This window comes from Rhopalosiphum maidis, chromosome 1, assembly GCF_003676215.2.
Source record: "Rhopalosiphum maidis isolate BTI-1 chromosome 1, ASM367621v3, whole genome shotgun sequence".
Classification (NCBI taxonomy): Eukaryota; Metazoa; Arthropoda; class Insecta; order Hemiptera; family Aphididae; genus Rhopalosiphum; species Rhopalosiphum maidis.
In genome coordinates, this window is record NC_040877.1 from 57,478,572 (window position 1) to 57,505,091 (window position 26,520).

At 26.3% G+C, this 26,520-nt stretch overlaps 6 protein-coding genes across 7 annotated transcripts; 5 read left to right on the forward strand and 1 right to left on the reverse strand.

Moving 5' to 3' along the window:
- Positions 1–1,151: 1,151 nt before the first annotated feature.
- LOC113549855 lies at positions 1,152–7,286 on the forward strand. The gene is made up of 13 exons (XM_026951338.1): positions 1,152–1,269; positions 1,566–1,726; positions 1,849–2,149; positions 2,309–2,511; positions 2,670–2,823; positions 3,394–3,429; positions 3,540–3,710; positions 4,043–4,225; positions 5,654–5,782; positions 5,945–6,058; positions 6,625–6,735; positions 6,804–7,013; positions 7,084–7,286. Exons 1-13 carry the CDS (start codon positions 1,248–1,250, stop codon positions 7,284–7,286), a joined length of 1,998 nt encoding a protein of 665 aa, XP_026807139.1. The 5' UTR covers positions 1,152–1,247.
- A 110-nt stretch (positions 7,287–7,396) lies between these two features.
- On the reverse strand, positions 7,397–16,745 carry LOC113549854. 2 transcript variants are annotated; one of them, XM_026951335.1, is made up of 10 exons: positions 16,416–16,745; positions 15,231–15,469; positions 14,925–15,142; positions 14,656–14,848; positions 14,402–14,588; positions 13,964–14,139; positions 10,698–11,009; positions 10,401–10,606; positions 10,070–10,339; positions 7,397–8,332 (listed from the first exon to the last, which is right to left on the reverse strand). In XM_026951335.1, the coding sequence occupies exons 2-10, from the start codon at positions 15,465–15,467 to the stop codon at positions 7,531–7,533; spliced, it is 2,601 nt and encodes an 866-aa protein (XP_026807136.1). In that variant the 5' UTR covers positions 15,468–15,469; positions 16,416–16,745; the 3' UTR covers positions 7,397–7,530. The 2 variants fall into 2 exon arrangements, with proteins under 2 accessions (XP_026807136.1, XP_026807137.1); XM_026951336.1 differs by lacking the exon at positions 16,416–16,745 and having other exon boundaries at positions 14,925–15,059; positions 15,231–15,384.
- LOC113549857 (testis-specific serine/threonine-protein kinase 4-like) lies at positions 11,179–13,918 on the forward strand. The gene is made up of 3 exons (XM_026951340.1): positions 11,179–11,509; positions 13,012–13,400; positions 13,475–13,918. Exons 1-3 carry the CDS (start codon positions 11,179–11,181, stop codon positions 13,916–13,918), a joined length of 1,164 nt encoding a protein of 387 aa, XP_026807141.1.
- A 195-nt stretch (positions 16,746–16,940) lies between the features above and the next one.
- On the forward strand, positions 16,941–20,432 carry LOC113560847 (vacuolar fusion protein CCZ1 homolog). Its single transcript, XM_026966955.2, has 10 exons — positions 16,941–17,243; positions 17,498–17,595; positions 17,670–17,763; positions 17,855–18,067; positions 18,210–18,385; positions 19,215–19,352; positions 19,422–19,582; positions 19,653–19,938; positions 20,039–20,166; positions 20,234–20,432. The coding sequence occupies exons 1-10, from the start codon at positions 17,175–17,177 to the stop codon at positions 20,287–20,289; spliced, it is 1,419 nt and encodes a 472-aa protein (XP_026822756.1). The 5' UTR covers positions 16,941–17,174; the 3' UTR covers positions 20,290–20,432.
- A 1,375-nt stretch (positions 20,433–21,807) lies between these two features.
- Positions 21,808–22,865, forward strand: LOC113560848. Its single transcript, XM_026966956.1, has 2 exons — positions 21,808–22,078; positions 22,425–22,865. Exon 2 carries the CDS (start codon positions 22,504–22,506, stop codon positions 22,762–22,764), a length of 261 nt encoding a protein of 86 aa, XP_026822757.1. The 5' UTR covers positions 21,808–22,078; positions 22,425–22,503; the 3' UTR covers positions 22,765–22,865.
- Positions 22,866–24,708: 1,843 nt separating this feature from the next.
- LOC113549000 lies at positions 24,709–25,573 on the forward strand. Its single transcript, XM_026950129.1, has 2 exons — positions 24,709–24,862; positions 25,263–25,573. The coding sequence occupies exon 2, from the start codon at positions 25,269–25,271 to the stop codon at positions 25,482–25,484; it is 216 nt and encodes a 71-aa protein (XP_026805930.1). The 5' UTR covers positions 24,709–24,862; positions 25,263–25,268; the 3' UTR covers positions 25,485–25,573.
- Positions 25,574–26,520: the final 947 nt, after the last annotated feature.

Genomic DNA, 26,520 nt, shown 5'->3' on the forward strand with positions numbered 1-26,520 from the left:
AAAAATAGATAATTTCTCACGCCTATACAAATCAATACCTCAAATCCTTTGAGTTATTTATTTTTTTTGAAATTGATTAAATAAAAATTAAATGAAAATTTCAAGTATCCTAACCTAACCAATGATAATTTGAGTTTTACCAAAAAAAACAAAATCGATTTTATTGAAAATTGGAATTGCTTAATAGTTTTGTTGTTTTTCCGAATGCATTTTTATATTGATCTCTATAAAGTATAAACTAGATCCAATTTTCTATCTAAAATCACCCTTAACACTCTTCAAAGTTTAAGCCCACATTATCTATTAATCATGTTTCGATTGATGTAACAGCGTACACAAAAAAAAGCACATTATAAAATCAATACATTCATCGCTCCGTTCAGAATCTAACAATAAATAAAATCTTCAAAAAATTTTGAAAATTGTATTATGTCGTATATAATAATATGCTAATATAATTTTTTTATGAAAATTTTAAGTACCAATAAGGGTTATTTTTTTTTTTTTTTGAGTTCGTGTAATAATTCCATTTTTCCCAGTTATTTTGATAAGTAATGAGAATTTAGACTTTAAAAATACTAACTAAAAATTAGATTAGATTTGCTACTATACGAGTAGAAGTCTAGAAACCACCTTCAAAGACAAGTTGAATATCATAGGATTTTTTCTACTATAGATCAACATGTATAGGTACTGTAACCTGTAGGTATTAAACAAAACACATAGCATTGTAAAATCAATACGCCTAGGCCTTAGAATGTAAAAATAACATAAATATAATATGTATTCTTTAATATTTTTGTTTATAAAAATATTAGAGTTAAAATGTACAGACTGTGATATTTCATGTTATCGCTAACACACTAAATAGTAAATATAAATTTACATTTAATACAGGTAAAAATACATACTACATAGTTATTAGTTACTTAATAGTTAGTACCTAATAGTACCTATATATTGATTTGTTGTGTTACAAAAAGCTTATTATTGCCACTGAATTAAAAATAAAAACTACAAATTACAATATGTATAAGGATCAATAACAGACAATAACGCGTCGTTATAAAGGTCATTTTTCTTATAGAAACCTTTTATATATAATTATAATAACATCACTGTCGAAGCCCTATACTATCAGTTAGGTTAATACAGACTATTATCTATATGTCAGTTTGTAAAGTTATATTATTAAATACAATATGACTACGTAGATAGGTAGTAGAATCACACCCACGTTGATTAGGATGGATCAGTTGGTGTACATAGGTAGGTATATAATTTTATTTTAATTTATGTTTATATACATTATTTTCATAGTAGATACCTACATATCTATAATATATTTATTATATACAACATAGCCAAAATAAAATTATAATATTTTTGTAATATTAAAAAATATATTTACTCCTCGTTGAAAAGTATGTCATATTTTCATACAATATATCATATATACGAGTCTCTCGTTCTTTTAAACAAACGGAAAAGAGTTTTAATTTTCGTACTAATCGTACCTACTCGTATATAAATGTATTCTGAAAACTATTTTTTGTAAATTTCAGTTTGTTTATTTATGACGATATTTCAATCTATCGGTTTCTCTATAAATATCAAAAGGTACGACATGTGTAAGCCATTCAATAAAAAAACAATTTATACTGCAATTGGATCTCGAGGAATCATTTTTGCTAAAAATGATGTTTATAACCGCTCAACATTGAATGTAACTATACATTATAATTATAATTTATAATATAAATACTAGTATACTATACACGCATCAGCGCAACAAATTTTAAATGTGTTTATAATTTCTAATAAATATTCCTATTTATACTGTCTTAGGAAAGTTTTTACAAACAATGTTCTTTGCGCATTATCTCATGTCCATCGTGTATGATCAACTTACGTTTTAAAGACGTGAATTTGCCGTGCACTAATAATAATGCAAACGAAACGGATTTTGTTTGTAATTCTATTTGTATTTTTGAACCACCATACTCAGCACGGTCTCTAAAATGTGTAAATAGTACTGTGAAAAATTCGACCTTTCATTACAAGTCTTTAACTAGTCAAGTAAATTTAAATTTCATCAACAGACACCCGTACCATAACCATGCATTTTCAGCTGAATATTTGATTACCAGTGAGTTATAGTTTACCTATATACTTTATTGTATTATAAATTTAATATTTATATTATTAACTATTTACTATTAAATTCTAATTAGTTCATTATTAACTCATGATTGATGTTTCTTATTGAAGTCTAAACTATTATAAATTATTATATATTCTAACGTAGGAAATATTCAATTAGCGGAAATAAAACCAGAATTCAATTCTGCAAATATTTTATTCGGTGGATACATTAGTACTCCGTTCTTTCCTATGTCTTATCCAGACGATTTAACATTTGAACAGGTGATCAATTGTAAAATGTATGAAGAGTGTTTCATACATTTAATTTTCGTGGATTTTCAAATTTCCGAAGAATCAATTGTCGAGGTAAGTGGATAAAGATACGATTACCTTTATTATTACCAAGCTATAATAATTTCAGATTAGTATTAAAAGTATAATTATTTTATGTAATACCTAAATTGATTTTTATTAATGTTTATAATCTATAGTATTTTATTCGAATTATCTGTACCTACGTTTAGTTTTACGATTCGAATAGAAAGAGATTAGGAGTAATTGGAGGAATAACATTTAGACCACCAGTTATAATATCTTCTGGTCCAGTGTTGTATATTAAATTCTTCGCTAATGCTGGATCTTCGATTGGGTACAAGGCACAATACTCCTACGTCAGAGGTTAGTATTATCATAATTCATTTGTATACGCATTACCCATAGTATTTGTTTAATTTCTAATATTAATCACAATCTTAAAAATAAATAACATACACGTAGGCAAATAACCCATAATTACCTAGTTTAACTATTGTGAAACGTTTACGTGTTCGTATCGAACAGATATTCGGTTATGTACACGCGAGCGTGTAATAGCGTTTATAGTGAAACACTGGAACGCCACTTATTGTAGTAAACAAATACCGGATATCGCGGTAGATAGCTATCAGAAATACAATTATCCACAGATTTGTACAATAATTTTATATGTTTAACACTTTCTATTTTTATAAGTAAAAACAATGGGACATAGGTAACTAAAAAAAAGGATAATACATTCATACTTCTTAGACAATTTAAATTAATTCATTTTATGACAATAATATTATAATTTTAGCCCTGTTTATACCGAATGATTAATTTAATGTATGACACTTAATATTAAAAATATTTTTTTTGTGACGTATTTATTTGTAGACTTGTGAATAACAATATTTTTTTTAAATAATTCATATATTTGTTTTTTATTAGGGGACGTCAAGAGTTCTATTTTAAAACCAAATACGAGTAAGTGACTATACCTACATATTCTAGAATAAGAACCGTAAACATTTGAATATAAGGATTATATATTAAAATAAAATAATTAATAATCTATTAATATAATATCTATTAAGATTGTGGTGGATTCGTGGAAAATAAAGGTGGGGCTATTACAATGATGCAAATGGTGGAAGAATTTGAACCAAATGTTCTGTTTGACTGTATTTGGTTATTTCGAATATCACATAAACATAATTTTAAGTCACAAAATTTGTACATGAAAGTCATAACGTTGAAAGATCTAGGTAAGTAAACTCGATTGTATGTATAGTATAATAAGTATTACAATATGTATGTACATATATCAGAATTGAGTGTTCAAAACCCCGCTTGTCTTTATATATTTTTATAACGGAGTAAATATACAAATTTCTATACCATATAATTACAATTTTTTTAAAGTAATAAGTACCTAGGTATTAATAATGTATCCCCTTTCCGGTTTTCCTCACCATACAAAATCCCTGCTGGTATACGCATGTGGCGTGTACCTGTTTACTTGTTTATGTTCAAGACGTTATAATTGCAGTTCAATAATTGAAGCCGTGCTTTTATATTTTTATTTGTTCTTTTTTAGTCGAGAGCAATTTAGTCATCAGAGAAGGACGCGTGTCAAACGGGCGTTTATTGCAATGGTTTAACGGATCTCATTGTACAGAATTAGACGTAGCAATCGAAATCGGATATTATGTCAGATTGACCGGAACGTTCAATTCCAGTTCTCGGCTAGAAATCGCCTATTCAGTCTTTGCTCAATCTAGTAACTACATGTCTAAGCATATATCTGTATAATATAACGTATATACGATACACCTATCTGATAATACATAAAATATATATTTACAACTCATTTCAGCCCATCAGTGCCTCTGGGCTCTGACTAATACGGCTAGTGGCTACATTTGAAAAGGCTAGACAAGCCTAATCTGGGCTATTGTATAATGCCCGACTACTCAACGGGCAACAGTGGGCTGAAATTTGATTTAATACAATTATATCACATAAATACATAATAGATAAAACTATTATAATATTATTATAGACATAATAGTACATAGTTAGTAATTATATGTAGAAACCTATTACCTATAATACCTATATTATTTTAATTGTTTTATTTATTCTGTTAAATTATCTATTTAAAATATTTAATATTAATCGTGATTCATACAAGGTAGATTTCAAATTTAAATATAAAAAGGTGTACAGCATCGGCGTAATTAAGGGGGCTAGAGGGCTTAGCCCCCCTGTATTTGTATTTAGCCCCCTATAAGGTTTTACTTTTTAACCTAAATTAGCCTTCAAGTTATTTTTAACTTTGGTTTTCTAGGACTCTAGCTCCTATAACTATTAAATTCTAATTACACCCATGGGCCATGGATTACAGGTGGGTTGGAACGTTGGGTATGTGTCGAGTGGTCACGGAGACACGGAGTGGGTCACTGTAATGGATGTGTTAAATTTGAATTCAATAATATACATATATATTATACCAATATACCTATATAACAATTCAGTGCGGAGATGAGTTATCAGTATACCTACATTATATCAACAACTAAAAAAGCGAGTTATGAATTTTTTAAGACGTATAAACAATTTACAATTTTAAAATACTCATAATTCGCTTTAAAATAAAAATATAATAAAACGCTTATCAAGATGCCCTAGATAATGTTCTTAACTTTAAATTTTATAATAGGTCATTTCACTCTAATTCGAGAAATTAATACGGTTATAGTCATTCCTGTAACCGTAAAATTTGGTATGTTGCGCGTGGATTAGAGAGAGATAACAAATACTACGCTGGCATCCTCTTAACTTGGTTATGTCTTTGACCACGTCCAAGAGGAATATAATCAATGGGATACTATATAAATTACCCGCTCTCTAGTCTCTGAGCTCTGGTTAAATATATATCCCTTTCCCCCCGGCTTACTAGTAATTATAGTTAATCAACTTTTTGCGGTGTTTATTTGTGTAACTAATTAAATACCCATTCGAAACATAGATTTTTACATCAAAATTTCATGAAAAATATATACCTAATTCAAGAACAAAAAAATATTTTCAAAAACATTAATACTTTTTCATATGCTGGATGTTTTTGTTGTCTTCCAGCAGTCCCAGCTATATTAGATATAATAAGTTGAGTGAATTTATCAAAATTAAAAAAAAATTATTTAAGGACCATGCAGTGAGGCAAACGAATTTGCATGTATGAATGGACGCTGTATACCGAACAAATTGGAATGTGATGGTTTTGACCATTGTGGTGACAATAGCGACGAATCTTCCCAGTGTTTTGAAGCCCACGGTGCGTATAATATATTTGAAAATTATTATTTGTATATAATTATTATATTATTATTCCATTAATGCGTTCTACTTGTGTTTGCCTATGATGCTGCTGAAGACACAATATAATAATATATTATAATGTATTAAAGACGGGCGTTTAATGTCTATTATTTTGCAGACACTCAATCGGATTATATGGACAAAAGTTGGTATGCATACAAGTCGAACTATTATTTTCCAAATAACACTTTGTATTCGAAACGATATCACATCCTTTTAGGATGTTTTATAGGTGAGTAGCATATATAATAAATAATAGGTAAAATGATACCAATGTACCTACCTAGTACACTTAGTAGTATAGCAGACAAGGACACTTCAGTCTACTGCAGTATAAAACAACAGATGGGGTAATTTGAGTGTTAGCCAAAATCAAATAAAAACAGATACCTTATTTAATAAACAAACTACTGAATTACCTGTCATTGTTCGTGAAAAAAATTGTTGGGTCAACTTTTTTTTGGATTTAACTCAATATGAAAGCAAAGCTTTTTTGTGTGTAAATTGCCCATAATAATGGTTAAAATATTTTTGCTTCTCTGTTTTAAATATGAAGTTGCTTAAGAGAAATTATATTTGTTGAGCATTAAATAATGTTCATAGTTGTTTTCAAATCATATATGATAATTGCAGTGGCGGCTCATGGGTAAAATAGTTGGTGGTGCACATTTATACAATACTTATATTTAATACTTTATTTATAGTAATAATTAATAATTAATTATATTATAACTGCATAACTAATGTATATTGTACATTTTTATCCATAACATTGTATTTATAATTTTATCATTGCAGGTTTTATAATATTTTTCATAATAGTTCTAATGGTAGTCTATAGAATTGCCACATGTTACCATATCCAGACAGATTTTCAAAATCGTCTCATATCCATCAGTCAACTACTTTGTGAGTACCTATTCATTAATCATTATAATATTTAGTATGAAGTTATATAACATTATTGTGTTTTCAAGTGGAAGGAATTCAACTAGATGATAACAGTCTGACTTCAGAAATAGGAAGGATAAATTCAAATTATTTAATTGATGAACCACCAGCATATGAACAACCTCCGGAGTACGAGGCACCTCCAAATTATGAAGAAGCAATAAAAATGTACAAGAACTCAATGAAATATAAACATGACAATATAAAAACAAACTTAATAGATGAGGAATTGAATGGTAAATTATAAAGTTTTATAAAATAACACTTATAATATTATTAGCTTAACTTAGATTCATTTGATTTCAGATAACAGTCAGTTATTACACGTTAACAAAAATCAAACGTCATCAAATGTACATTTGATAGAAAATAATAATTTGTATCCTCATTGTTTATGCTGTAGTCAAGGAAGTTATCATATTTTAGCATTAGACATTAACAATATGAATAGATGTTGTTTGAATAAAATGTATTCATTAAGGAAATTAACAATAAATAATCAGTATTAAGTAATTATATGTTGACCATAATTAGTCTTTATTAATATTTTACAATAATAAAATCAATACGAAAATAATCACAAAACATAAATATCATACAATATAATATATATATATATATATATATATTTAATAGGTAGTATCCCACTAATTATATTAATTTATGGGGCCGAGAAGTTGAAATTTCATAATCACATAATTTTAAATTACTAACAGATTATATCCTATTTTCCTATTTATACCTATTACTGAATTAATCTAACCCGCTCTGCAATTTGTTTAAATAAAATAATGATATTTTATCATCAAAAGTTATTATACTTGACAATCCACTTTTTATTAAAGTTGTTAAATCTTCAATGAAAAGTTGTCCATAACTACTTCTACTGATTTTTTTGATAGTTTTAACACGGTCAGGGAATCTTGAATTTGAAGAAAACAAATATTTGATAACATCTAAATCCACGCTAGCCCCGAGTTTTAACTGATGACCAAAATCTTTTGCCCATCCATAAATTATATCACAATTATCTACCGAAATAGAATTTATCATAAACAAAATAAGTTTTTCAGATAATTCATTTAACATGTATTGATCTGTGATTGTTATTAATTCTAAGAGGACATTGATATTTTCAGGCAAAAGACAATCACAATATACTTCAAGTAAAAGTAAAAATGATTTGATACAATCAGAACTTACATCATTTAATCGTATAGTATTTTGATATGCTTCCTTAAAACCACCAGATCGAAACATTGCTTCAAACATTGGAGATTTCAACGATAATAAGGATTTATTTGCATTTATTAATGTGCCATCGTCCAATTGCAATGTGACAGTAGTTTCTTTTTGAACAATACTTTTATGACAATCTCGGGTTTCACAATATTGTATTCCTGATTTTTTAAAAGTAATTTTTACTTTATCAAATAAAGCTATTAAAGCTCCAATAGCATCATCAAATGATGGATTCTGGTCATCTTTAATTATATTACACAATATGCAATATACTTTGTAACGAGATAATAGTAGAATCAATAGTTTGGGATCGCTGAAAAATACAATTTTAATATTGATTAATAAATTGAAATAAAGTATCTTGGTGAAAGAAAACATAAGTAATTAGTATGTTGTATGTTTGTAATATATTTATAATATAAGAATATTTTATACAAATTAAATATGGTACATGGTAAATGGTATACACAAATGAATTTATCACTCATCAAAAAGGTTTTGGTGACCACATAATAGTTGAATAAGATAAAAAAAGAAATGGAATATTTCTAAAAATATAATTATCAGAAGTGCAGAAGTTGTTTATATAAATTAAAATTTAATTTTCAATGAATAACGCCATAGCAGAATAGAGTTCAAAGTTTTTTACATTTGCATGTTTTTATTTTGTGATAGTTGGGGATTATTTTAGCAGAGATATTGATTTGTTTTGTGAAATGTATTTAATTAATACCAAGTTTGACTATGCATATATTTTTGTAAATTTTGTTGTGTTTTAGGAAAAGTGCATACTTTAAAACTTGTTAGTATATTAATGACTTTATTTCATTTAGTTATTTTTATAAATGTAATATTGTTGGTCAACAATAATTTGGATGTTTTGGAAAAAATAATTCCCAAAGTAAATTATCTTCACTTAAGAAGCATCATGGTCTATTAATTAATGATATTGCTATTAATAATTATACAATTAGAAGCTTAATGGCACCTAGATTCTATATTTTATAAAAAATTATACTCCCGTTTAATAGTTTTATATATGCAATATCAGTATTGATTTTGCTAAGATCGTACAATACATGTGTATAGTGTGCAAAATGTGTAAAAAGTGTAAAGTGCATATTATTTTTTTCATTTTATATTTTGTTAATAAATAAATAAAATAATGCCGATTGACAAAAAAAAATGAGTTTTATAAAAAATTATTATAAATGATTTTTTACGAATAATATATAATAATTTTTTTTTAATTTTTGCTATATGGACATCCAAATGACGGAACAAGTTCTGTTGAAGACAGTATCCATTTTACGAAATATAATCCATATTGTGTAATTACGTGAAGTGGAGAAATCACGGTCCCATTTCATTAAATGGATACAAATGATGTCCATTTCGTGAAACGTACAATTACACAATATGAATGCGACATATATTTTCCATCATATTTTGGTAAATTTAATTATATATTTTAAGGATTTTTAGTAAAATAAGTCCCTAACACTAATAAAAAATGCTGGAAGATTTAATGGTTGTTTAGTAGAAGAATACTGATGAAGCAACCAACAATATTTTGTTCTGGGATCCAGAACATGTTTACATTACAGTGAATTGGTTTTGTAAAATATGGGTCTATTGGGGCCGTTGTGGGCTCAATCTGCATTAGGGTCATCTGATTAATTTACTGACTGTCATTAAAACCGAAATCTGCCATTGACAATGAATACTTCTAGATATACATTTTATTAATCATATACTTTTTACCTTAATTGCTTAATCAATACCTGGTCGCGTCCAAGGGTTTTTTAAATTTGAATAAAGATATAAAACTATAGATAAAATTAATTTGTAAATAGTTTGTGTAATGGTTTATTGGTATTCATATTCAAGCATTTAGAATTTTCTATATAAGGCTTTTAACTAGATGCATGAATAAAAATTCTAAATCTTTAAAATTGTTATCAATGGCATTATACTATTACCACTATTTATTATGGTTCATTATTCATGATGAATAATTTGTTGGCAATAAAACTAACATACAACTTACCTTTGAATGACAATGGGTACATGAACAGATACTAATATTTTGAGTTTTAGTTTAGTATCTGGTGTGTCTGGTTCATCCATTATACCAGTCATCATACCTTCTCCAAATTTTGATGAAAATGATTGAGCATTTTTGATGATTCTCATACCCAATTTGTTTCGAATCATACAATAGTTGCAAGACTCAAGTTCATGAATAGGTCTACAAAGTCTTCGATGTGTTGTCAGAATTAATTCATCAGTGAGAATGCTATTTAAGTTCAGCACTTCGCTATAAAATAAAAACATACAATAAGATAATTTTGCTATGAAACTGAAAAAGAAAAACATACCGAGTAATGAATTCTAATATCTTTAATGCATTTGAATTGTTATGCCCATGTTCAATATATTGCATGTAATCTAAAATTGTTTCCCATACGTATTTATCAACCATTAATAATACAACTTTTTCTATGTACATTACATGTGTTAGGAACTGTATAATTTTACAGACTGTTATTTCTTCTAGAGATGAATGTTCTACAATTTCATCATCCTAAAATATGAATTATATATTTATTGCAGATATTAAAGTAAATTAAATTGATAATTGTTGTTTAGTTGAAGTATTGTAAATTTGAATTGACCTTTTCTTCAAAGTCACTGACATCAGATTTTGAATCGTCTGCATTTACAGACTCAATATCAAATGATTCACAAACTGGTGAATAATATGGAGAATGCGAGTCTGTAGTTATATTATCATCTTTAGGTGGTGTCCAAATAGGACTTGCATCATGATCATATGTAGTTGTTGGAGAGGCACAGCTAACAAATATTGAAGAATCTAATGATTTAGCTTTCATTTCCAATGGACACATATGAGGCATTTTATTTGTTTTTACATACAAAGATAAAAGCTTGATTAACATGGGAATCAAACCCTTTTCTACCATTTTCTGCAATTAAACACATATTGTAGATTATAACATACTATACTATTATTGTAGTTACTTCATTGGCCAATAAATATTATTATTATTATATTCTATTACTATTGGAATTTTTTTTGTCATAGAAATAAAATTGTTTAAATACATACATTGTTTATAACAGTTTTTATCAATCATGTTTTTATTTTTTAATAAAACTATGAAATCAAATAAACAATTATCAAAAACAAACATTTTAAAGTCTGAGGGATACATTATATTAGATCACATAGCAAATGGAAGTTATGGTGAAGTATGCCATGCTAAATACATACAAGAAGAAAAAGAATTGAATTTGGTAGTGAAAATAATCGATACAAGACAGACAAGCAAAGAGTATGTTTCTAAGTTTTTGCCTCGAGAGCTAGATGTCATACGTCAAATTAATCATCCGTATATAATATATGCACACAGTATTTTACAAAAAAAAGCGGTATTATTTGTTTTTATGGCATTTGCAGAAAAAGGTAAAAAAAATTAATCATTATTATCATTACTAATTAACTAAGCAATATTACAATATAACAAACAAGATCTAGGACTGTTGGTCAAAAACAATTAGTTAATATCACTTTTTTTCAGTTCTTTTCATTAAAATAATATTTTATGCATTTTATTTCAAATTAGTGTTTTTATTTATTGCACTAAAATTAAATTAAGTTATAACAAAAATATATTTTGTTATTATTTTTAAAATTGTAGATATTTATAATTTTAATGCAAATGTTTATATTATAAATTAATATTGTATAATTATTTTTTGTAATCATATAAATGCTTGTTAAGCCAATTAATAAAAAAAAAAAATTACAAATATTTTTAAACTTGGGTATATCATTAAAGCAGCAGTTAGATCAAAATATATTTAACACAACCATAATGGCATATCACTATGTCTGTATATTATTTGAAATATAAGTGAACAGTTATATTTTAATAGGGCATGAATTTTTATGCAATAAAAAAGTAGATACATATTTATGTTATCAGTGTAACCAAAGAATGTATTTTGAATACATGAAATATTTAACAAAATATTTTATTTTCACAATTTAAATCATATAAAAAAGAAAAGTATTGAATAAAAAAACAAATGAACCAACAAGAGCAGAGGTTTCTAGATTGTAGGTCACAATTATATTTTTAGTAAGTCCCATTATATTTTTTAATGATACATTTTTTGAAAAATATGTTAATTTTTTATTTTTTCTTGTAAGCAACTGATCCAGGAAACAGTAAAAAAGGAGGGTCATTGATATCATTGTGAAATGCAAAAATTTAAATAATTTCTAAAATGGGTTATATCATAAAAAGTTTGGAAACCTCTGAACTAAAGTAATAGATTGTATAACAGATACGGAGGTATTAAAAATTATTTACTTATTTTATCTAATTTAATATGAAGTTCTTCATAACAATTTACGACAGATTGAATGTATTTCATACAGAATTATAGTTATTACTTATTATCAGTATGCCTGTGAATACAGAGGTATACATACAAATATGAAATAGTCAGTAAAATATATGCAGATTACTAAAATATTTTTTTTAAAAATGCACTAACTTCAAAATGTAAGAAAATATGTAATAATCAAGTTTTATTCTATTTATGGTGTTATGAAACATACTAATTTTAAATCGTAATTAAGAAATTTACATTCAATAACATTTTTATCATTTATTATATTTATTATATTATCTATTGAATATTTACACTAAACAAGTATTTTTAACAGTAATATTTGACCAACAGTAATGGATTTGACCTTTACAAATTGTTTTTTTAGATGAATAGTTGCTTTTGACGAACTATCCAAGTACCATAACATACACTAAACTAATTGGTAGATCATTACTCTCATTTCATATACCCAATTATTTTTTTTACAATCATAAATTGGACTTTTAATAATAAAACATAGTGTATATTTAATGAATAATAAAAATTAATTTCTACATGTTTAAGGTGATCTTTTGCAGTACATTATTGATTATGGACCATTAAAAGAGAATCAAGCTCGTATATGGTTTAGACAGGTGGCATTAGCAATACAATATTTACACACAATGGAAATTGTACATCGGGATATAAAATGTGAAAACATCCTCATCACTGAGCATTATACTGTCAAGTTAACTGATTTTGGTTTTTCGAAATTTGTTAAGAGTTCCAAAAAACTGAATTGTAATACTTATTGTTGTTCATTGGGTTATGCATCGCCAGAAATATTGACTGCACGTCCATATGATGGAAAAATGTCTGATATATGGTCTCTAGGAGTGGTATTATATGTCATGCTCAACAAGAAAATGCCTTTCAATAGAAAAAACATGAAGTTAATGTATAAGCAACAAGTACATTATCATTCATTGCATGTATATTTTATATATTTAAAAAATTGTTTATTCTTTTTAATTAAAATTATTAGGTCAAACGAGATTGGGAACATCAACCCTATGTAGAAGAAATAATAAGTGAGAATGTAAAAATGTGTATAGATAGTCTTTTACAACCAGAACCTAGAAAGCGTTGGACAATTGATAAAATATTGGACAGTGATTGGATAAAAATGAATCGAAAATTAGTTAAAATGACTGAACAAGAGTCATTTGCTCTTATTGAAGCCCTAAACCAAAATAAAACTGTACAAAAACACTTAATAAAGATAAAAGCAAATAAGTCAGACACTCAACAGATATTAGGCAAGAGATCTCCAAGATTTTTTAGTATAGCACAACAGTTGGAATCAATATCTAGTTCAAATAGAAAAACAAACGATAGAAATGAATCTAAATATATGTTGAAACGTTCAGAACGTATTGTGCACACAGATAACTTATTAAATAACAAAAATGACATGACAAAAAATTAAAAATAGTTATTATAACAACAAATTAATTATTTAAGTGATACATACTTTTATTGTAACTGTGCAATATTGGAAATGTGGTAAAGTATTAATTGCTATATCAATATAGGTATGATTTGTACTGGTAATTAAGCCCAAAAATAGGCTTTGCCAGTCTTCTATACTAACAAATCTAATACGATTGAGTGGACATTGCAATAAAAGGCACATTGATAAAGTTAAATCTATAATTTAGAAAAAGAAACAGTTAATTAATTTAAAATTCTTATTAAATATTTCAGTAAAATACATTGTTCTAAAACTATAAATTATATAAATTAATCATTATAAACAGATTAGATATAATGAAAGACAAGTAAATGTTTAAAATTCAAAATTTTTGCCTACCAAGGATTACTATGTTATTTTAAAAATATACTTATGGTAACATTTTGATACTATACAATAATAATTTGAGAAATTGATTGTTATTACAAAATTACTTACAATGGTTATCTTCTTTTTTTAAAATTTCAGAAATTTGCACGATCAAACGAGATTGATGTAAATATCCTAAAGCATCACGAATTTTACACATAGCATAAATTATTTTGGAAACTAATGGACGTTCAGGTAATAAACGCATTAGAATACATATGTTATCAATACTTTTTTGTTCACTATTTCCTAAAATCTAAAACAAAATGAATTTTTTCTTAGTCTATAATAATTATTTTTTATAAATTATATAGCAATTTTACCTGTACAACAGTGTCTAAGCTATTTTTTGCATGTTTCAACTCTAAAACACGGTATAAAATTGCAGTTTGGGCTCGTAGAACAGCCATAACTATTTCTTTACATTCTGATTTTAAAGAATCAGAGATTATTTTAACAGCTTGTAACTTTAACATTTCTGAACAACCAATTTTTGATGAATTTTCCCACATTTTTCTAAATAATTAAAAATAATAATGACAATTTAATAAAAATTATTAATTAAAATATAACAAAGTTAACCAAGTTTTACCTAAGAGCTCGAATTGCTGTGTATCTTGTAATATCACTATCAGTATTTGATAATATTTGTATAGTTATACTATGAATATTATGTTTGTACATAGTCGAAATATGGGCTTCAGATTTAGCTAGATTGGCGATCAACCTAAATATGCGATAGTGAATTGAATCAACATTTATATTTTTCATTATGAAACTAAGGTCTTTTAGAATACCATAATTAAGTAACTGCAATAGAATAATGTTAAGTATTAAAATATAAGCAATAAAATATGTAAAAGTGATTTTTATTTGATTTATAAGTAGCTATAATTACTTCTTCACGACATTCTGCATTCATACTGTAGTCTCCAAGAATGCTTAGAACTAATGATGTTATTTTCGGGTTAACTTGTTGTAATAGTCTACTCAATATTTTGATACCACCATATTCTCGAAATTCTTTTAATCCTCCATTTTTTTTTGCCATCTCTGAACGTATATAAACTAGACTTCCATAAATACCGCCTTTATCAGCAGCAAGATTTGCAAGTGCTGATGTGATTGAATCCATTCCTAAAATAATTTAATAATTTATTAAGTAAATTTAGTGTTTTTTCCAAATCATTAATAATTTATCATTTGTCAATGTTAATATTACCAATTGTAAAATTAAAATAATTAGTGTAATAGTTAAAAACTAATGTATACTTTTTAATAGCTTTTCTATCGTTAGCAAATATGTATGTTTCAATTTTTCTTAATAAAAATACGTCATTAAATGTATATTGATTGATTTGATATAAATATACTCATTTTACTTTCAAAAATTTTGTTTATCAAAGAATACTTTTAGTTTGGATATAAATTGTTAGGTGTTACAACAGTAATCACTAGGGTCATTTTTTTATGAAATTAATGGAAGATTGGATCATAAATAGCCAACTGAAAATGTTCAGTTTTTTTTATAGTTGTATTAGGTATACTATACTTAACTAAATAACTATAGGTAGGTACTAGGTAATCTATAATATTATTAACTATATGGATACCTAACATACATGCATATATGTAAATAGCCATATGGCTGTCTGGACACCCAAAATATGGATAGGTATAATCATAAGTTATAGATTTATATAATATGCTATCATAGCGATGTATCAAAATAACAAAATATGAATTTTTATATTTATTCATTAATCTTATATTTTTATTTATTTGTTTTAATATATGTAAATGCTAAAATGCTTTAAAATATTTACATTCATATTGGTAGTTGATTCAATAAGACTTAAAATATTTTTGAACATTTGAAATTTAAAAATTTAATGGTTTTATAACTTTGTCAGTTGTTATTTTATGTAATAGATACTAAAAAATTTTAATTTAAATTTTAAAAACAATTGTAGTTAACAATTTGCTGCCCTAAATCAGGAGGAGGAGTTGCTACCATTCTTTCTCCACCGATGAAAGCTTATAATATAAGTATAATATTATGAAAAATACTTAAACTACTTACCAGTATATTTATTTTTCGTAAATAATCGTACAGTGTACTTATTTTCTCGTCAACAATAATGCAATCAATTATTAGATTATTAGATATATCTTAGAACCAAGATAAAAATGCAAACTTAAGATCCTACGAAATAATTATAAATCATTAACTCCGAGAGTCGATTCGTTTTCGGTACGACTCGAAAGGCATTTTGAATCTTTGGAAACACTTAATTTCTATAGAATAATATTTGGTAATTATAAAAATGTATAGGTGTACCTATTAATAATAATAATATACTAGTATACTACACAGTACACTACTATAGTTACTGCGAAGTACAATTAATAATAATAAATAATAAATAATTACTAATATAGTAATATCACACAACCGATAATAATCATAACATTATAATCATAAATTGTTTACCTTTCATTTGAGTTTGTTATATTTTATTGTGGTTTTATTATGGAGGTAATAGTTTTTCTTGATTGGTCTTTTCTGATAACCGTTATCATATCGTCTGTTTGATTTTGATAGCTCATTGCTCAAATGCTCAATGCTTATAGACACGGTCTTAGATTGTGGATTATAGACTATAGACACAAGAGTCAAAGTTGCAGCTCGCAAAATAACAATTTTATTTTTAATATTGATCATTAAAATAATTAGCGGCGTTTGCGGTGATTATAATTTACGCATACTATCGTTTCGTATTAAAATTTAAATTTATACTCTATTCTGTAACATGTGAACTCGGCTTCTCGAAAAAATAAAATGCCGACTGAAGTCTCTGTTCAGAATTTGTACATTTTTAACTCGACATTATCAAAAACTGAAGACGATGTAAGTACTTCTTTACATGTTTTTTCACTGCAATTTGTCGTTACTGTTTTTCTCAACTAAAATTGTTTCTAAAACAATTTAAATAATAGTAGGTAGCTTTATATGCCACCTTAGGCATTCTTGGGCTACCCTACTACTCATTCAAGTAGAACAAATCACTTTTTTTTAATGATTTAAAATAAATTTGTTTATATATTAATTAAAATTAGATTTGTTTAATAAGTCATATACTTGTAATATTTTTTTGTACACAGGGCGCTAAAAAAATATTATTTTATTATCCAGAAAATGAGGACGAAAACAAAAAAGTTCTCAATGTTGGTCATATTGAAGCTGTTATTTGCTTTGCACGGTATGCTAATAAATTGTATTATATATATTATTATTCTGTAGGTATATGTTTTAATTTGTGTACTAATATTACAGAAACTTTAATGCAAATGAGTCATGTGAATCTTTACGCACTGAAAAAACATTACAAGTGTTGTACAATGCGGAGCCAGATTTTTGGATAGTCATTGTAATATTATTACTTGTGTTTTTAAATAAATTTTTTCAATCGCTAGGTATCTTTAAAATTATTTTAGTAATTATAACATTATGTTCAGTAGACTGTGTCAGCAAAATGTAAATTTAATCAAAAGTCTTCAGAGTCCCCAGATGAACATGTATATTGCACATATAATCTTCAAGAACCAATTTATTTGGCTGTCTTAAAACACTGGTATAATACGTTTCAAATGACTGTTGGCTGTATGACTAAGCTAATGAATGATAATGATCCAGATTATCTCAGACTTATGCTTAACAAATTTTATAGCAAGGTTAGCTTCTGATTTTTATAACACATATTGACATATTATAATTTATTTATTGATGAATAGTAAATACTAATTTTATTCAAATTTGTGTAATACTATATAATTCAATTTTAATTTTAAATGCTCAAGTATGTTTTGTTCTTAGTATTTACAGAGCACTGATGTATCGAGTCATACATTTATGGATATGTTCCAAGGTATCAGTTTTCTTCCTCTGGACAATGTTATTCATTTGTATGCGCAGAGTTTTCTAAATATTATCGAAAACACATTTCAACAAGTACATTTTACAATGTTACTTTATAATGATTCACTTGTTTGGTAACTATTAAATTAATATTAATTTAAAAATTAGATTATATGTAATGGTAAGTTTTGTATTTTATAAATCAAAATTAATTATTTATTATTTTAATGTTAATATGTTTAGAATTTTTTATAAATACATATAACTGGAGTCTAGTAATAATAGTTGTAATAAACTAATGTTTACCAGATACAAATAAAATTACTTAGATTTGAATTTAGATTAAATTTAATAATAATGATTTATGTGGAACAATGGTTTGATATATCCAAATGCCTCGCATCATTATTTGCCATATAATTAATGTCATTATTAGTCTGTTTTAATTTTATATTCTGAGCAGAGCGATGAATGTATTGTTATATTACAATTATGTGTGTTTTTTATTTTTTGTGTCCATAATCACTTTTTAAGGTAGTAAAAATTCTTTGATTTTTAACTTTGGAGAAACTTAAAAATTTTTGTGAAATGTTATATTAATATTTTCTGTACATAATAAAATATTTTAACTATTTTTGAACAATTCATAGACATTTTCAATTTTAATTTTTTTTTAGTTTTTTTTTTTTTTTGTAATATAAAAATATTATTTTATTATTTGTGAATTACTGGAATCTTTTAGTGTATTATTATATTCTATACACAATAATATTTTCAAATTTAATGTTTTTGGTAAAAATTAATTTTCTTCCCTCATAATCTTTTTGTATGCAATGATTTATTTATTTATTTAACATATGCATTATATTGATTTATTCTGTAATAATAAGATGATTTATTGTATATCAGAGTGGTTACCTACTTTCTTTTTTTGTTTATTATTATTGTTTGACATTTGTTTAGGAGTGGTCTGAATAAACGTCAAACTCAACTTGTGTATTCCTATATTTTAATGTGGGTCTTGCCAGAAATTGCAAAGAAAGACAATTTAGTCAAAGGAAATTTAGTACAACAATGTTTGCCTAATCAATTAGTTGGAAAGTAATGATTGAACTAATATAATATATCTATACTTTAAAAATGCAATTTTTAATATGATTTTTTGTATAGGTTTATAACAAATATTTGGGCAGTGAAAACAGATAGTTGGATTAGTGATTTGGGTAAGGTCCCTATTTTATGGTTGAATGATGAAAATGATAAAACATTTAAAAGCTATAGGCTAGTTATGTATAAAGCTCATCATTCAATTGTATGCATGTTTGTTAAAAGTAAGTATCAGTATATGATTATATTATATGCTACAAAAAATTCATTTTTGATATTGGTAATTTATTTCAGTGGAAAATCCACTTACAGCAGATTTGTATAATAGCTTAGATCAATTTCTTGGGACAAAATTATATCTGTTATCAGAAAAGATGAAAAATACAGTTGAAAAGACATTGGCTTCAAAATTATACACTGAAAGACCTGCTAAATTTGTATATTTTAATGCTATGAATTTAGCAATTAAAAATTCAATTAAATATTCAAACTCCATTGCTACAACTAATAGACCATCTGAATTTAATCTTAGTCCAGATGCATTACGAGTTTTAGTAGATATTAGCAGTCAACAATCCTGGTGTGTATAATTCTTATTAAAAAAATTATTTTATGAATCATATATTATTATACTCATTTATTGTATATGACTTAATTATACCAATCATTTTTTATTCCAGTATGCACCCAACCTATTCTGTTATGATAAAAACATCTAACGATAATTGGGTAGCTGGTAGGTTATGTAATTCACGAGAAATTTATATAGTGCTGAATCAAAAGTTGACTAAATTATACGATGTAGATTGTAAGTATAAACATTTTGTCAACTTAGATAAAACCAAAATTTAAAAAATTTCATTTTTTACTTTTAGCTGAAATTCAAAGCCTTTGTGCACAGGAATTTGGAACAATATTTTTTTATGATTAACGAGCTATAATTTACACAAGTAGATGATGGACTACCTCGAACTATAAAATAATATTATTAATTTAAATTTTAACAAGAACAATTTTTTTTTTTTTTTATTATTGTTTGTTAATTTATTGAAAATACAAAATATACTATTGTTATATAACTTCTATTTATTATTATAATTATATTTTTCCAGAACGTATTACAATAATTGTAAAATTAAAAGTACTATTATCGTGATTGTTAAAATAAAAAAAGAATTCTAAAATTAATTTTATATGATAGTTTAAGTTTCCAAACTTATATTCCATCAGGGTTACAATAGACGAGAAAGACATATATTTAAGAGCCATGGTACAATATTATAATCTGTATGCGTTGTATCAGTCTTACAGGTGCACAACATAGCAAATTTACATTCAGAAATTTAGGAAATCTTATTTGACTTTGTTAGTTTTAATGTCAGAGCACTTAAAGGATTTATTAAGATCAAATATTGCAACATTATCTATGGATTAATAAAAGTATATTTTTTTTTATACTAAAATTTTGAAGCAAGTTAAATATTAAAAATATTTATAATTTGCTTCAAAAAATCAAAAATATCATGTAAAATGCAATTACCAATGGCGTTTTCTAACTAGGGAATTTGGGATACTAGGCATAATTGTCATAGTGATACGTCATGTTATCATATAACTTATAAATAAACGACCATCCCCATGAATAGTGCTTTGGCTGACCTCAATAAGACTTAATGAAGAATTCAAATCTGTTTTAAAAAAAATTGACAAGTTTCTAGGTTATTCAATGTATGAAAATTCCAAAAATTTTAAATATTCCAACTGAATCCATATGAATTATGATTTGAGGGGTATAGAAGTGCTTCAGCTGAACCACAGTAGACTTAAAAGGGGATAGAAGTGACAAATCCATATACAGTGGGCTGTTGTTCACGAATCTTGAAGTCATGCTATCAATTATTTTACCCATTACATGATGGTTATGGATTTCCACAGTAAATTTTTGTTTAGCACCATTGATTGGGTTATCTTCCGAGAGTTCGTCAACCATTCGTTTCTTTTTTCTTAGTCGCTTAAACTTAAATTTTCGTGTACGATAAATAAATTTTACCATGAAATATCGCTCGTATGTAACGGCCCTAAGTACTATCAAACTCTGGTAGGTACTCATAACTCATAACTCATAAGTATAGTAAACTAAAAAGTAAAAACTTGCACACTACATTATAAGAATCAATCAAAGAAACATTTTTTTTATATTTTCATATTATTATAATACATTAAAAATAATAATAATAATAATAATAAATATGGACATAAACAATCGGGCCGGGCCAGTCCACCACTGTACGGGGCTTTTTTTTCCTACGCATGTTAAGGACTTTTTTTTCCGAAAGCCGTCTTACACGCGTACGACATAAATTGTAACGTGTTTTAGGAGGTACTTTTATATTATGATATTGCAATCATGAAACCACGATAAAAAAATTGAAATTGATAAGTTTTATAATTTGTGATATCACGGATACCTCAAGTCCATAATACTTTGTTAATCCATAGTCGTATTCCGTATTCGTGTTGTAGGTATAGTAACAGGTACAAACCTATAAAGATATTGACATTGTGTCGAACGATAACAATTTATTACTTGAACTACTGGTCTTTGCAAATAATAATTGTGTTCTAATCAACTTCTCACAGTCAAAATAAACTATAGGATGAACACCTGAAAATCTCAAATCACCGAACTTTGAGGAGCTATAACTGATAACTCACTAACGGTAAATGACAAATAATAATTTTAACGTTAAAATTTATAAAAAATAGTCCTACTATTTTTTGACATTTTAAATATAGTTTGCCGTTTGAAAATTAAAAGTTTATACTGTTTATATTGATTTCACAATTAAATATAAGAGTGAAAAAATTAGCTATATAAATTTTAATGATTAATAATAACATAAAAATAATTTCCTATGAATAATAAAACAATAGTTTCGCTATAATGAGAATGTTGATGGCGGAGCCTCAGAAAAAATTCGTCGTTATTGTCGACTTTAGTATTATCGTCTAAATGTTGTAAATAAACGATAATATTATTTTATTTCCTTTTTATTTTTTTTACAGTTACCAAATTTGCAACCTTCTGTTTATAAGAAACCTAACAATAGTATTATACAATATTTTACTTGTTTTTTGAGTCATCATGGTTGGACAGAAGATGTTGAGTTTGCTAATGGTTGGTCTCTTACTGTCACCTCCCGCCCTTGCTGGCCCAGTGGCAGCAGGAATTTGTTATGCCGGATGTGCGGCTGTAACAGTTGCTTGTTTTACGGCTGCCGGGTTTACATTCGGTACTGTACCTGCATCAGTGATTGCTGCTACACCCGTGTTAGCTGCGTGTAATACAGCTTTTGGGGTATGCGAAGCAAGTTGCGTCGCTGCTTTAGTCGTACCTACACCTTAAAAAGAATATTTTATTATAAACTTCTTTTTCCAATTAAATAATTTTTATTTTCATACACTAAATTTTCACATTAATACATTAAGAAATATTATCAAATATATAAAATAAATATTTTTTTATATAATATTTAAGAACAGTGTTATAAATAAACACCTTTTTTTTCTTCAGTTTTGTTTTTTTTTTTATTTAATAAAATATTACCTTTTATACAGTGGTCCATTTATTCTACAACATTAGTTTACGATTATTATTGATGATGTTTTAGGTTTTTATTTTATTTTTTTTTTCTTGAATTCTGAATATATTGATTTTACAATAATGTTCTTTATAGTATAGTATACCATAACAAAAAAAATAAAAATTAAATAAAATAAAAAATAAATAAAAATAATAAAATAAAATAAATGGTTCGAAACCTCGAATTTCAACTTCTGAGGACATTTTGGATAGCAAATTGGAACTAATTTGTACTTTGGAGTGGTCAATACTAAAAAATATCAACATTTTTTTTTATGATCAGGAAAATGACCGTGCACTGTCTTTGTGGCCGTGTATACTATATGGCCGCCGCCGCGGCGAACGACTCCGACGTCACCATAGACAAGTCGATTTTATTGGTATAATTTTTTCGTCGTAATATGTACTATAATTTAAGCCAAAGAAAAATTTTTAGATGGATGGTCTTATAAAGACGAAAGAATATTACTTTTATTAATTTATTTAATTTAATGAATGGTATTGCCTGTGTCTTCATTCTGATTAAATAGGTATTTGATTATTTTTATTGCTTAATTTTACCATCAACATTCAAGACGTATATTTAGTTATCATATTTGGATATTCCCATGATAAAATTGGATATTACTATAGTAAGTAAACACTATATAATGATTATTTTAGTACTAACTACTAACAAGCTTGTATAATACATTATTTTAGTATACATGTTCTTAGCTAACGTCTCTTTTTATCAAATTAAAAATGGTGTTCATAGTATAATTTTTGTAATTCGTTAATTCCTAATTCACTCAACAATTCAAGAAGAGAGCCGTTCCGTTAAGATTTGGCGTCCAGGGAAAAATTAAAAATATTCGCCCCTATTGTATTTATTATTATGCATTTTATTCCTATTTAATTAAATTTTTTTTTATAACATATTTTGATCGTTGATTCGACAAAAAACTAAAGCTGATTGCAATAGTAATTATTAAACAAAATAGGTAGGTATAAAATAATTAAAAATGTATACAAATCACAAATTATATTATATTTACAAACATATCATAAGAGCGTATCATAGGTATAACTGTATAAGGTATATCGTATATGTATCATATAGGTAATTAGTTTAAAATTTAATTAATTTTATTTTAAAACCAAATAATACAAGAATAAAACGTTGCGGTCGACTAATTTGTTATTACTCGACCATAGTAGGAAATTTGTTCAGAAAAAAATTGTAATGGTCCAAAATAATTGTAAAACAATAATTTTTCTCGTATATATTATTTATGTAGTTAAAAATATTTTGAAAAAAAATTTTAACGACCCTTTAAACCATATTCCCGGGGCGCATGCCTTCATGAGCGCACGGCTCTGGTCCTACTAACGAATAATGGGTAGGTAACTACATAGTCGTTAAAATATTAAACAAACGGCCATTTATTAATTTCGAATTTTCGACCGACAGATATATAATGTATCTGGTTCTGAGGACAAGGGTGAGAAACTGAGAAATGTATTCAAAAATCGTAGTGGAACTCATAGACATATCACATATTAATTATTAATAATATGTCTATGGTGGAACTATTTACAATCACGATTTAAGATATACCTTATATACCTACTAATGGTTGGTATTAATTTAAATTTTTGTGATTTGAGGTTAGTGTTCGAAATCTTAATTTCGGTTATCAGCTATAATTTCTTATCAAGGGGCCGAACTGTACCCATCCCGGCTGTACTATACTACCCAACATTCAAGAGTTAAGACTCTGAAGACTCAACAGTAATTACTTATTACAGTATACCGTGGAGGCTTGGAGTCAGTTGTCTGTGATTAATTAATATTCACTGACGGTGACTTATTAACTGTGTAAGTAAACATAGGTCTTATTGATTACTATGTAGTTATAATTATCTGTTATTTTTTTAACTCACAGAGTAGTTGTATTTTTTATATTTATTTTAGGTTTATTGAAAACTGATAATTTTATAATTATATTGTGTTATTAATTAGTAATTTATTATTTATCACTTGAGGTTAATGTTCTAATTGTAGCAAATAGCATTATATAAAATTTTGAGAAAATTAAAGAAAAAATAGCGATTTCAAATTCTACCACAATATTTATACTATTATTTATATCTTGGCTTGTACATATCTCAAAATAAATGTTTAAAATATTGAATTTGCTTATGGATCAATAGTTAATAAATTTCCTTAATGTCAAAAACTCAAAACCTTCAATATAATACTTCTAACTTTTTTTTAGGTAAGAATGATAAGATTAAATCCTACAAGAATAGAGCTCAGGATCGAAGATTTAAGTGAATTTTCAGATATCAAAAATCATCATGAAACTATTAAAAAAGCTAAAGAAGAAAAACAAAAAAATCTGTATGGTCCTCTTTTAAACACCAACACAAAAACCAAACAAGAAGTTGTACAAGAAAGAATAGGATTTATCCCAAGACCCAGACATTCATCGCAATGAAAGATATTACTGTCATATTTTTATTTTAAGTATTTTTATTTATTTCTTTTCTAAATTTAATATAAAATATATTAATGATAATAACTTAACTATGCTATACTATTTACTTTCTCACGCCTTATATTGTACCATTCTATTTTACCGATTATAGATGCTTACCTAGGATTGCCAGATTTTGAAATTACCAAGTCGCTGGGACATCTTATTGAATAACCTTTTTTTTTTTTAGATAAACCTTTGAATAATACTATATTAAAGTTATTTTTCTTAGCTTTTGTTTTCAATAACTGGGACAAATGGCAACCCTAGTCATGCATTTTTGTATACATTAAAGTGAAATTTGCAATGCTCAGTTTCAATCAGGACATTTTGGTTTTTTGTCGGGACGAAGAGCTGAATATCGGTGACAGATGGCAATCCTATGCTTATCTCGTCTAATCTAGATTCATAACTATTAATAAAAGTAGAAACTAATGTTATAAAATAAAATATATAAAACTTTAAAATTGGAATACAAGGCCGGATAAGCCAGTCGAACATTTGAGAAAATGTCGAGGGGCCGGTAATGAGTGTTTAGTCTTAATATATTTTTTTTTTATAATAATGATAAATTAATATAAATATCAATAGAAAATATAATACAATTAAATTATTAAACCATTTAGCTGTACTCAAACGTTAGAAATCCTAAGACTTGAACCTGATTAGATACAATATTGTTAACATCTAAAAGATGAGATCATTTTTTTAAGTTAAGAAATAAATTGATTAAATTTTTTTTTTTTTTTGATAGGATTAACACCAAATTTGAGATGTCTTAAAATGTATGTTATGTGTATAGCATATAAAATACTGCAAAAAAACTTATAATCTAGATTCTGGATGTAACAACCTAAACTGTAAAAATTATACTTAAGTATAGGTATATATAATAAATTATACAGGGTGCTTCAAGAGTCTTCATCCGATTACAAATTTATATAGCTAGGCAATCGTTAGCCACAGGTAAATTACCCATATACTAATCGAAAGATAA

Bases quoted from the DNA above. Each gene is read 5' to 3' on its own strand.
- LOC113549855 (XM_026951338.1), top strand. From the start codon at position 1,248: ATGGATCAGTTGGTGTACATAG. The intron at 3,430-3,539 runs GTAAGTGACTAT...ATATCTATTAAG, and splicing joins TATTTTAAAACCAAATACGA to ATTGTGGTGGATTCGTGGAA. The intron at 6,736-6,803 runs GTGAGTACCTAT...TGTGTTTTCAAG, and splicing joins ATCCATCAGTCAACTACTTT to TGGAAGGAATTCAACTAGAT.
- LOC113549857 (XM_026951340.1), top strand. From the start codon at position 11,179: ATGTTTTTATTTTTTAATAAAACTATGAAATCAAATAAACAATTATCA. The intron at 11,510-13,011 runs GTAAAAAAAATT...TACATGTTTAAG, and splicing joins TATGGCATTTGCAGAAAAAG to GTGATCTTTTGCAGTACATT. The intron at 13,401-13,474 runs GTACATTATCAT...TAAAATTATTAG, and splicing joins AGTTAATGTATAAGCAACAA to GTCAAACGAGATTGGGAACA.
- LOC113549854 (XM_026951335.1), bottom strand. From the start codon at position 15,467: ATGGATTCAATCACATCAGCACTTGCAAATCTTGCTGCTGATAAAGGC. The intron at 10,607-10,697 runs GTCAATTCAAAT...TTCATATTTTAG, and splicing joins TCAGTGACTTTGAAGAAAAG to GATGATGAAATTGTAGAACA. The intron at 8,333-10,069 runs GTAAGTTGTATG...TGTATTTTTCAG, and splicing joins GTACCCATTGTCATTCAAAG to CGATCCCAAACTATTGATTC.
- LOC113560847 (XM_026966955.2), top strand. From the start codon at position 17,175: ATGCCGACTGAAGTCTCTGTTCAGAATTTGTACATTTTTAACTCGACA. The intron at 18,068-18,209 runs GTTAGCTTCTGA...TTTTGTTCTTAG, and splicing joins TTAACAAATTTTATAGCAAG to TATTTACAGAGCACTGATGT. The intron at 19,939-20,038 runs GTGTGTATAATT...TTTTTATTCCAG, and splicing joins ATTAGCAGTCAACAATCCTG to TATGCACCCAACCTATTCTG.
- LOC113560848 (XM_026966956.1), top strand. From the start codon at position 22,504: ATGGTTGGACAGAAGATGTTGAGTTTGCTAATGGTTGGTCTCTTACTG.
- LOC113549000 (XM_026950129.1), top strand. From the start codon at position 25,269: ATGATAAGATTAAATCCTACAAGAATAGAGCTCAGGATCGAAGATTTA.